Source organism: Dicentrarchus labrax, unplaced genomic scaffold (assembly GCF_905237075.1).
Source record: "Dicentrarchus labrax unplaced genomic scaffold, dlabrax2021, whole genome shotgun sequence".
NCBI lineage: Eukaryota > Metazoa > Chordata > Actinopteri > Moronidae > Dicentrarchus > Dicentrarchus labrax.
This window is the reverse complement of record NW_026136701.1, coordinates 19196745-19208272: the sequence shown is the minus strand read 5'-3', so window position 1 is coordinate 19208272 and position 11528 is coordinate 19196745. Positions and strand designations below refer to the sequence as shown.

The 11528-nt window shown below is 43.3% G+C and overlaps 1 protein-coding gene across 2 annotated transcripts; it reads right to left on the bottom strand.

Moving 5' to 3' along the window:
* Positions 1–590: 590 nt before the first annotated feature.
* Positions 591–8454, bottom strand: LOC127366112 (uncharacterized). 2 transcript variants are annotated; one of them, XM_051404873.1, is made up of 3 exons: positions 6623–8454; positions 4575–5222; positions 591–1032 (listed from the first exon to the last, which is right to left on the bottom strand). In XM_051404873.1, the coding sequence occupies exons 1-2, from the start codon at positions 7610–7612 to the stop codon at positions 4677–4679; spliced, it is 1536 nt and encodes a 511-aa protein (XP_051260833.1). In that variant the 5' UTR covers positions 7613–8454; the 3' UTR covers positions 591–1032; positions 4575–4676. The 2 variants fall into 2 exon arrangements, with proteins under 2 accessions (XP_051260833.1, XP_051260825.1); XM_051404865.1 differs by having other exon boundaries at positions 591–1035; positions 6623–8451.
* Positions 8455–11528: the final 3074 nt, after the last annotated feature.

The following is an 11528-nucleotide window of genomic DNA, read 5'->3' as shown; positions in this document are numbered from 1 at the left end:
GTTAACAGTTTGCATGTGTCATCCTCCATCTGTCACTGTAGTCCTCCCTCAGCCAGACAACACAGAAAAGAGAGGCAGAGAGTGAGGGATGTTTTGTGAGGTGGATGGATTGTATTAGCTTGTCAGAGGGAAGCGGTGCACTCTGATAGCAGCAGGAGCTTGTGAAAGTCTCAGACAAGATTTAAACAAACAGAAACGCAGACATTGCCCTGACTGGCCCGAGATGCAGCGGCAAGCGTCCTGACAGAATAAGGCCATGAGAGATCACACACTGCCATCTCCAGATTGGCCCTAGAAGTATTTCTACCACTTCCACAACCATTTGGGATTCTTCTATCAGATCCAGTGAATGCATAAATCATTTCCCAGAGTCAGGGGCAATGAAATGCTGGCGTCACTCTTCTATTTCTTATTCCAATGTGGGACATTCAGCGGTCAGTGCATAATCTCTAGAGTTAGATCACTGAGATGTCAGATTGATTCATATGAGAAAAGTGCAGAAGAATTTATTGCAATTTAATCTCAGCTCTGCCTTTCCAACTTTCCTGTCTCCGTCCTGTTTATTCTTCTTACACACATTAACAACCATGTAGCAGTGAGACAAACACTCTGAACTCTTTATTTGTAAAATATTTGTACAATAGTTTAGATGATATAAATCTTAATATAGCATACATGAGGTTAGGTAGTATCCAAACTGGTGTAAGCTGCCACAAAATAGATTTCTTTGCAATAAAAAAATAGTACAAATAAATTAACACTGTCATGAAAAGATACCTTTATGTTTCTATTGGTGGCGTTTGAGTAGCAGTTCACAGTTTATCCTTCTCATTTATTTGCCACTACATCACCATTAACAGCAAAAGCATAAATTCTCCGAGAGGTCTGACGGCCACTCCTCCATGCTTCTGTGCTTGCCTGACATGCAGTCGCAGGTCGACTCTTGGGGGAGTTTTCCCTTTGGAAATACCCCCACCTTCAGGCCGTGCTCTGTTTCCACGGGCTGACAGCTTGTCTCGGTGGCATCAGCTCCTGCTGGAAACATCAGAACAAAAAAAAGATAATTTAAATTCAGAACTCAGCAGCTCACTCAGACTCAGCTTCTCCCCAATAAAATACTGTATTGTGCTTCTTCTCAAGGCTTTTCTTATAACATAATTTATTTATGGAGCTACAGAAACAGAGTGAAGCAGTGTTTGTGATCTTGTGAGTCATATCACCAGGTTTTCTAAGTTTTGCTGTGGTAAGAGCTGTATGTCCGTGCGTCTCTCTCTCTCTCTGTGTGTGTGTGTGTGTGTGTGTGTGTGTGTGTGTGTGTGTGTGTGTGTGTGTGTGTGTGTGTGTTTGCTCATATACTTCTGTTATTATGAAGACCAGTGTTCAGCTTTAGACCTAAGAGTGAGGACACTTTTGCCAGTACTTGTTTTCAAAAGAAATATACTTCTGTATCAACATCAGAGAAACTCATCAAATAAATGATTCATTTAATTTTATTATACTCTTTAATCAATTTTTATTTTTGTGTAGCATAAAGGGAACGATACTTGTACTATTTCATTCTACAACCCTGCCTTGTAAATGACAATAAAACAACCTTGAATCCTTGAACATTTATCCTTACATTATGAAAGTATCCAAATGAAAAAACCGACCGCCCCCCTCGCAAGCCATTACTCCAACAAAGACGAACACACAGTGCCTGCCTACTGCTGGCGGACGAGGAGCACGGCGTATCACTGTCATTGTTAATCGATCCAACTACCTCAGTTCAACCAGTTAATTACCTGTACCTCAGTTCTCGCCATCGTTAAAAACCCACACTGATCTGATCGGACCTGTTGCTTTATACAACATCTTTTTGTGTGTAGCTTTTTCTATCCTGGTGTTTCCCTTCTTGTTTTGTTTAGCAGTGCAAACTGTTTCTGGTGGTCGTGCGGTATAGTTTTAGCAATATCTACCTGACCGGCTAGTTGAAGGCACCAATCATAAGCAATGAGTGCAGGGGCAGAGTGTGCACAGGTAGATAGTAGACAGGCAGGTCTACTATCTTTTGGTGCAAATATAATGATTTGATGGGCTTATTACAGACCAGTGAGATACCTTTTTTCCCCAGAGCATTTGATTTATTCATTGCCAATGGGATGTAAAGACGATTTCAACCAATATAACAAAAACTGCCTACCCTAGCTTTAACCCCTTTAGTCCCCTACTGACTGCCCCATTCTTCAATCAAAAGGCAATTGGTGGTGCAACACAAACACAAGATAAAACACATCATGTAAATGCATAATAGAAATTAGAGAGTAGACACGTTAAACTTAAGTTAATAAATTATTCAATTACTGTAATGTATAAAATCATAAAATATATATATATATATATATATATATATATATATATATTGCAGTGTATTGTGTATTTAACGATTCCTTTTGATCAAGTACAGATGTGAAAACTACAGGTGGCAGTTATATTTTGCCCAGAGCTGCAGAAACCAGTACAGGAATACTACCTGACCTCAAGTTTGCTGTGTACCAATTAGTTTGTGGTAATTTAATTAAATACACAATTATTTTGGAATGTGGCACCATGACAGCACAATATAAACCGATTTTGACACAGAACCCATTATCATTTCAGTCCATACAATACCCCACACACACACAGCTGGGGCTTTGTGGTCCCCAGGGGCCAAATGTGTAATCGTATTGTGATTATGATTGATTCCTTTGTGCATATTCATCGCCATCACGTAAGCTAATGGTGATTGCTGCATCTCCAAACTGGGGGTTTGCTGACCGCCGTCTACTGTAGGTGATGCACTGACGGTGGATACGCAGCTCATACAACGCTCTTCAAAAAACCCAAACTGAATTTAAAAAAAATCCCCCAAAAAATTTTCTTGTGTGTAATCATTGATGACTATCAACCACATTAGATGAACTAAAAACAAAAGGGGAGTTTGATGGAAGTCATGGGGTTAAGGTAGGATTAGGGTTAGGGTAGGCGTTATGTCAGTGAGGGTCTTCACAAGCATATTAGTGTAAACGTGTGTGTGTGTGTGTGTGTGTGTGTGTGTGTGTGTGTGTGTGTGTGTGTGTGTGTGTGTGTGTGTGTGGCTGGGTTGCTTAGCACCAAATCTGTTGTGCTAACCATTTTAACATTGAACCTGCTCTGGGTGACTAATTCAAATGATTCAGGCCTTTAAAATGTCAACAGCATCAGTGCTTTTGAAAGACTTTGAAAGTGAAAAGAAAGGACTGTGTTAAACAGACAAGCTATACACTTACAGCTAATTAAATGCTTGTCTCACTATAAAAACGAAAGCTTAAGCACATGCACTTTTTTCAACCCATTTCTCTGGCTGCCAGCCTCAACCTGAAGCTGCAGCCTTGAAAGCGCGTCTCTTCCCTGCAGCATAATGTGGAGTTTTTATGTGCAGCGGTGCTTATGTTTATATGGACGTCACAAATATACCAAGAGTTTGCCTCACTCCATTCTGGCACGTGGCCAGAGGGTTTTTATGATTAAAACCAGATTGTGCTTGCCCAACTCGGAGAGGCCAGAAAAATAGATTGCAGTTACGCATACTCTGCACAAGAGGGAAGTACAGAAACATGCATGTCTGTCTCTGCAGCATCTGCAAAGGTGGAATTTTTAGGGGGGGAATACTCAACTGTATGTACTTGATTTTCCCCTCTGCTGGAGGGACTTTTTCACAGATGTCATCTTGTTATTAAGTCTGCTTCTAGTTCACAGTCAGTAATGATACATCTGACTGTGGCACAAGAAGAAAGGTTTAATTCCTCCTCATCAACCCCTTGCTGTAAATTATGCCAATTCTGAGTCAGAGCTATGATCATCCTGTAAATATAATTACGACTCTTTTGTGTCACATGATTGGAGTCAAGCGGCTGTGGGGTCTTCCTTAGCCAGAAACATCTGGGCTCCTGCCAACTCTCAGTTCCCTCGAAGTGGTGACTAAGTTACACTGCAAAAAGAAGTCTGTCTTAAGTGTTTATTCTCTTGTCTGACTTCAGATTCAACTGAATAAAGTGAGAAAAGACTGAGCTGCTTGTCTAGAACTCACCTTATTTGGCGAATTTTGTTTTAAAATAATTAACAACCAATGGTTGATCTTGTTTGGCAATGTAAGAATTTGACTTCAGCAAGTGAAATGTTCTCACCCTGCTAGCTGATTCTGACCACATGTGTAACCAAACTGAAGAATCAACACTCGTTTCTCATTTCGCTTGCCAAGAAACACACATTTTGCAGTGTAGTGAAGACTGGGAAATCATGTGACATCAACAAAAGCAGACACATTATGCCTCCTCCGCTGCCGCCCACACACAGACATCACACATACACACACACACACACACACACACACACACACACATCAAACACACACATAAACCCTTTTTTGTAGTAGGGAGGAACACTGGAATTCATTTACTGACTTTGAAAACTACACTGCCAGTAAACACAGCAAACGTCATCAGCTGTGAGCACTGACGGAAACATCAACACAGTAAAAGGAGAAAAAAAAGTCCTCTTGTATCTGAACTCACCATGAGTTGTTCCCCTGCCTGGTCCCACTCTGACCTCCACTCGCTGCAGCAGGGTCTCATGTTTCAGGCCCCCATGGCACTGGGGCAGACCACCCCCCTCCTTCACACCATGCTGGTGTTCTGGCGGCCTCTCCCGGGGTAGGCGGGGGTCCTCACAGGCTTGGGAGGCAGGTACGGGCCCTTCCCACATCGCCCGTTTTGAGGGTACAGAGGAGGCTTCTGAGTTCTTGAATTGGTGGTACTGTTACCAATAATGACCTTAGGGTCTAGGGTCTGTTGGTGGGGCTCGGGGTGAGTTTGGCCAGTGTGGTTGGGGTCTCTGGGGGGATACAGGTGAGGCGGGTGGCCGTTCAGACCTGGCCGTTCGTGGCTGATGTCCTTGATGTGGTTAGGTGGAGTGAAGCGGCTGGTTTTGACAACCGACGCCATATGAACAGGGGAGGGAGAGTTAGTTCTTAAGATGATGCGGTCTTCATCGATGTGTTGTGACACCTGGACTGGAACGGGCTTGTGATTGGTCAGCGGGGCCAACCTGAGGTCAACTGGATGAACTGAGCCATGAAAGTTACTGGATGAGCCCTGAGTGATGCAAGGCGTCTCCTCATTGAGGTCGATACTGGCTGTGAGACGATCAATCTGCTCGACCACCTGAATAAAAATAAAGAAGTGGTGGAAAGAAATTAAACTACTAAAGTACAGTATTTGTACTTTATTATCTTTCCATTTAATTCCACTTTATACTTCTACTCCACAACAGTTCAGAGATATATTGTACTTTTACTTACTACATGTCTCTGTAGTCATCAGTTTCTTTTCAGATTAAGATTTTACATTAAAAATAGATTTGATACGCTTGTAAAATACAGCGTATTGTTAAAATTTAAACCAATGCTTCTGAATTTGCTTTGGTTTAGCTGTTGCCCCATTTCAGAATATCAATGAATGTTAACAGAACCACCAAAGAGACCAATCTTAACTTCTCAGGTGGTTTCTTATAATAGAATAGAGGCAAATCTCCCTACTATTTGACAAAATATTATAAAACAACAAAAAGAAAGAAAGTGAATACAGTTTTGGTGTCCTCAACTAGCTATAACAGACACGTGCTGCTTATTCATATTAACAATCTAATGATGTCATGTATGATTATATAATAGTAACAGTGGCCATTTTTAATCAATGAGTACTTTCATTTTTTAACATTTTAGTACATTTAGTTTATAGAACATCTGTACTCTAATGTAAGTAAGATTTAAATGCCGGACTTTTCATTGCAATGGGGCATTTTTACATTATAATATTAAAAGGCTATATGTACTAAAGTAAAGGATCTGAGTACTTACTGTATTTATAACCACAAGTGGGTCTGTAACTAATAATAATAAGAAGACGAAACTTTATTTATATCGCGCTTTTCTTAACAATGTTACAAAGTGCTGTACAAAGCTAAACTGTGCTAAAACTGCACCAATACTCCAGAATTCAGCCATCATTCAAATGAAAGCTGGTTGATTTAATGTCCTGTTTCCAACTGTCTCAATTCGCGATCATGCAGCTTTTTTATTTGTTGCTTACAATACAATGCCAGATGCATTCACTCATGAATCAATGCTGTTTTACAGCTGCATGCAAAATGGATACTGTAAGAGCAAGGCATAATTTAGTAACAGTCTCAAGCCAGCCTTTTTAATGTGCTCACCGGAACGCTGCCAATTTCGGCAGGCGTTCTGCAAAAGGTCAGTGCAAATTGTTCTCAATCACCGCTTCGGTAAGAGATGATGAGTGAGTCACAAACAATGCACTCAGCATGCACACACACACACATACTGATATGCTCTTGTGAACATGTACCCACACATACACGACCCGTGTCAAACTGATCTGCACTTCTCGTCAGCATCCGAGTTTTGTGTTAATCGTTTTAAATGTCACAATATACAGGGGAGAATCGATTGAAGGCTGGGACGTCTGCACCTGCCACTAACCTTTATGTTGGTACACCTGATGTACACATAAAGAAAGACATCTATAATAATAGACCCTCCTACCTCTTTCATCTCCACATGAACTTGCTTCAAGCCCCCCAACACATCCTCCAGATCTGTCACCACTTGTCTGATTTGATCCCTCACCAAATCCTGTCTCCTCTTCTGTTTCACTACCTCCGAACCCTGCCGCTGGTGGTCGTTGGTTGTCGATTTTAACGGCTCTGAACTGGTGATGGTGATGCACAGCCCCTTCTGTCTGCTTTGGTTCAGGTGTTTTTGTGGGACTTCAGTAGGGAAGAAACCTTTGTGATCGCCACTGCGTCCATTACAGCCCTCCTCTGATCCACCCTTCAGTCTGGCCCGGTCCTGATGGCTATCTCTTTCCTCCCCTCCCTCAAAGAACACAGCCATTGGTCCACAGTGGCCATTTGGCTTATGTAAATGGTGATTGTGTGGCTCCAAATGATAGTTCTCAGAGGTGCTTCCAGAACCTTCCTCCTCTTCATCTACGGAGACATACCTGACAGTCCTCCTGTGCCTGTACCCTTGACCTTTGACCTGAAGATGGGGGAGAGGATGTGGTATCCCGGCATTGAAGGGGTGTGCCCTGGTGTCGCTGCGTACCACACAGCCACACTGTTCCCTGACAGACGGGTAGTGTCTCACCCCAGGCTCCAGCGAGTAGTTCCACTGGGCAGGGTTCAACTCCCAGGGGCAAACTTGGCTCAAGTCAGCTGACTGGCTGTAAGGGCCCGGCCCTGCGAACACAGGCCTCCTCTGTGGGCTACGATGACCGCTTCTCTCTCCTCTGTCCACTATGAAAGCTCTCCCTGCTACGTCTTTAACCCGAGGAGCCTGTATGTCTCTCCTGCAGTCCAGAGATGGGTGGTCTGTCTGTCTGGCCGATGCTGGTTGGTATCCCGGCCCACCGTGATGGCCGTACGCTGGCTGCTCATAGTGGACGCAGTGCTGGCAGGAGCAGGGGGTGGAGGTGTTGATGTGCTGAAGAAATCGGTGGTGTCCCGCTGTTTGTGCGCCTTCTGTGTACATGTCCAAAGAAGTCCAGAGGCTTGTGTGGAAAACGCCTTAGAAAACAACTGGTTTCCTCCCGTCACTGCTCTCTTTAGCCCAGTCATTCACTCGCTCTGTTTTCCTCATCTGCGTCTTCCCACAAGAAAACTTTTCTTCAGCTCTTTTTTTTCCTCTCTACTCAAGACTTCTCCCTCCCCTTCCTTCCTGTCTGTTGTTTCCTTTCTTCTTCTCTCCTGTAGTTGTTAATCTCTGCGCCTGTTCTTTTCTTTCCCTGGACCCTCTTTCTCCTACTTCTTTCTCCTACCTAACTTTTTCTCTTCTCCTTCTTCTTCCTCACCCTGTAGCCCTCTCTCCTACACGGGGCCCCACTCCACCTCCCTCCCTCTGTCTCTCGTACTACCTCTCCCGCCTAGTTGTTCTGTCTCATTTGCTGCTGCAGGCTTCTAGTCTCTCGCTCTCTCTCTCTCTCTCTCGCTCTCTCTCTCTCTCTCTCTGGCTGTGTATTTCCCGTTTCCTCCCCTCCCCTCTCCCGCTCTCCTCTCTTTCTCCACCTCTTACTCCGTCTCTTGCCTCTGGTATATTCTCTCACATAGTCGGCTGTACCTGAATTTATGAATTCCTTCTTTTCCTTCCACCTAAAATCCAGCCGCCTTGTGAGGCTCCTCCGGTAAAGGACTCCATATGGGTTTCTGTCAGTCAGAGAGTGCGTGAAAGAGTCCCAGCTCCGGTGCTGAGCTCATTAGCCCAACTAAAGCCTATGCACTCTGCAATTAAACGCTGCCTGGGATTCTTTGGCCGAAGACTGAGTGAAGAGGGGAGGGGAGGGGAGGAGAGAAGCACTGGGGGAGGTGGGGTTTCTAACATACACAGACGAGGCAGCAGACAGCCCTCTGAGTCAAGGAGACAGAGCCACTGCCTTTATACAAGGGGAACATTTTTTCACCATTCTCTATCTCCTTTTTTTTTGTTTTTCTACCTCTCTTCCCACCAATTCCTTCCCCTCTTTGTCCTTTGCCACTCCTGTCACTCCCACTCTATCATTGTCTCGGTTCAAATGATTTCACCTCAATAGTTGAGAAAAACTTCACTTTGCTGAGGCAAGCACAGACATTATAGTAGCACTGTACAGAAAAGTAAGCAGTCTTCTCCCTCTCAAGTGCATACAATAGTGTTTAAATGCCACTTAAATAGCTCACTGTCAGAAAAGTCAAACCATGTGTTCAAGCCATGTTAAATCCACCATGCTTTTCATTATAAATCAATCTCTGCTCACTAGATAATCATAATCTTCACATAAATGTAACAAAAACTCCTTCATACAAAATTAGAAGAGCAGGATGAGCAATCAGGATCTCTTTCTTGCTCCAGAATAGCATAACGCGCCAGTGTTGTGGCTCCTAATCCACAGTGACTGTGGACAGCTAGCCGTTTATTTTCAAAGAAAATAACTGGAGCTTTGAAAACAATGGGTTGTAAAAAAAAGAAAGAAAAACAGCAGAGGAGGATGAAGGAGATTCATACATCCCAGCAGGAGGATGAGCAGTCCGGTCCCAGCTGCTAAGAAAGATTGTTGTTGCAGATGAAACACAGCTGGAGTGACTTTACCTTAACATATATATAATCTCATAGGAGGGAGAGGATATGCAAATCTGTAAGCACATTCGCATTCACTTTGAATTCAAGCAAAGTTGAAAATAACTTTGAACAAGTTAAAGCTGTGGTAGACAGTTTACACAATGCTAAACCTCTATTTCTGCTACCCTGTGGCAGCAAACCCTCACAAACCCACAAGTTGAATGGCAGCAGAGGGAGACTGTTCCCCTGCCAAACCTCATGCCTCCTAGGGCCTGCTCTCCACGGCATGAGCTGCGCCAAGGCCCCGGTCTTTTTTGCCGCGACCGCAGCTCGTCTTCTCACAGACGAACATCCAGCTCTCGCCCTGGGCCTCAGAGGCAGCTGCGCCATCGATGCCTCCAACAGCAGGATGAGAGGAGGGTCTAGTCATCCTTGTGGACTGCCTCAGCAGCAGTCTGCTTCAGTGGTGAGGGGCAAGACACAGTGGAGGACCTGATTTCTCCGGGAGTTGGGTGCCATTGGATTGGACTGTGACAAGACCTCTAATAACACAGAAAAGGAAATTGGACACCAACACAAACACAGATCCACACCCCTTCAAAAGTTATTCCCCATGTATATCATCAGGCCTCTTTATCATTTGTAGATAAGCCACGGCATCTAACATTATGAGCCCAAAGCTGCATGTTCACACACGTGTTTTGTGCAATTTGCAAAGGAGGTATTGGAAGTGAATCACAAGTTCCAGGATTTTTTACCATTGAATCAGACTTTTACTATCTGCAGGTACGTGCACGCACATCTGTATTTGTAGAACATCCAAAAGGAACGTCCTCTCTCTGAAATTGCGTGATCGGCCAAAGTCTCCCATCCGGGCTAGATTTTCTAAAGCCAAGGAAGAGGAGGTATAGAAGTGTAGTTTTTCTCTGAGACCGCTTGAATTATATGCTGCAAGGTTATTACAGCATTTTTGCCCAATCAAGCCAAAAAAAACTGCCTACCGCAGCTTTAAGTTAGAATTTCTCACTGAAATTGAGTAGCTGTTTCATTAGTGGTGGGATATAGATAAAATCCTCTATAGTGATATTGATTTATATTGTGATAATAGCATTTTCTGTTAATGGATTAAACCTACAATAACAGATTTTTTTGGCCAACGTGCGGTGAAGTAAACTAATATATTTATCGACTATAAACCGTATGACAGAATCTCTGATAGTTGACAAATTTATATCGCCTCACGGACTACAGTATAAGACAACCTCTAATGTTCAATAATCTGATGTTACAAGCACAGTCTCAGTACATCTTGACAGATGCTACACGCATTATGCTGTCCCTAAATAAGCAAAGAATCTGAAACTGAGCCTATTGTAAAATGGCCCGGGGGATGAGCCACCCGCATGCAAACAGTCAGTCAGCTGGGAAAGAAGAGCAATCTGGCTCTACTTTATTTATTTATTTTCAGTCAGCTGTGTCCCGTGTCAAAACACTCCTTTCTGCTCTTTTTAAAATTCTATTGACTGAATAAAAATATTGGCAAAGTCACCTGTTTCCACCTAAGTAGGACATTATGAGATATATTTTTCACCCCTGAATATAAGTACTGCACTCCAGCTACCTATCTATCTCATACATATGCATATATACAACCCAGACAGAAAGATGAGATAAGAGGAGACAGAGCAACACCTCAACCTGTCATCTTAATCTCAGTGTTTCTCAGTAGGGCTTCCTCAGGCAGATTCTTGTCTACGAGCTACAAAAGGAATATCAAAGGTTGTAGTTGTCATACTGTCTGCACCCATACATATAGTTGGGTGTAGTATGTGTGTGTGTTGCCTCAGACGGTTCCCAGCTTGTGCAGCTCTTACATCACACTGTTCTGCGTTGGCCTGCCCACCTCCCGCTTGGCTGCACGACTGGAGGGCTCCCATGAAGAAGAGAATGGGAGCCACACTTCACCACTCTGCACTCCCCATTCCTCACCAGGGTCAAGATGACCTAATTAACACATATGGATACTTCTAAATTAGTCTGTATCAAGAGCTCAATATGGTGTCAGGAATGTATCAGATGGTGTGTGGCCTATTTACCCTCCTGCAGATGCACAGGCCCAGATATTTACTGATCCAGACTCAAGTGTCCCACATCAATATGCAAATTGCTTGTAATGCATTAGTTTGCAAGAGCTACTGTATGTGATATGATTAATGTTTTGTCTGAGTTATCACCATATTGTATAAGCTAGTTTTAGCCTCATTGAACTGGCTCCCAGTGTGTTATATTGATTTTAAATTATTTTCAATAACCTAAAAGGCACTACTGTACATTAAAGAAGCTGCAGAGTACATTGCTG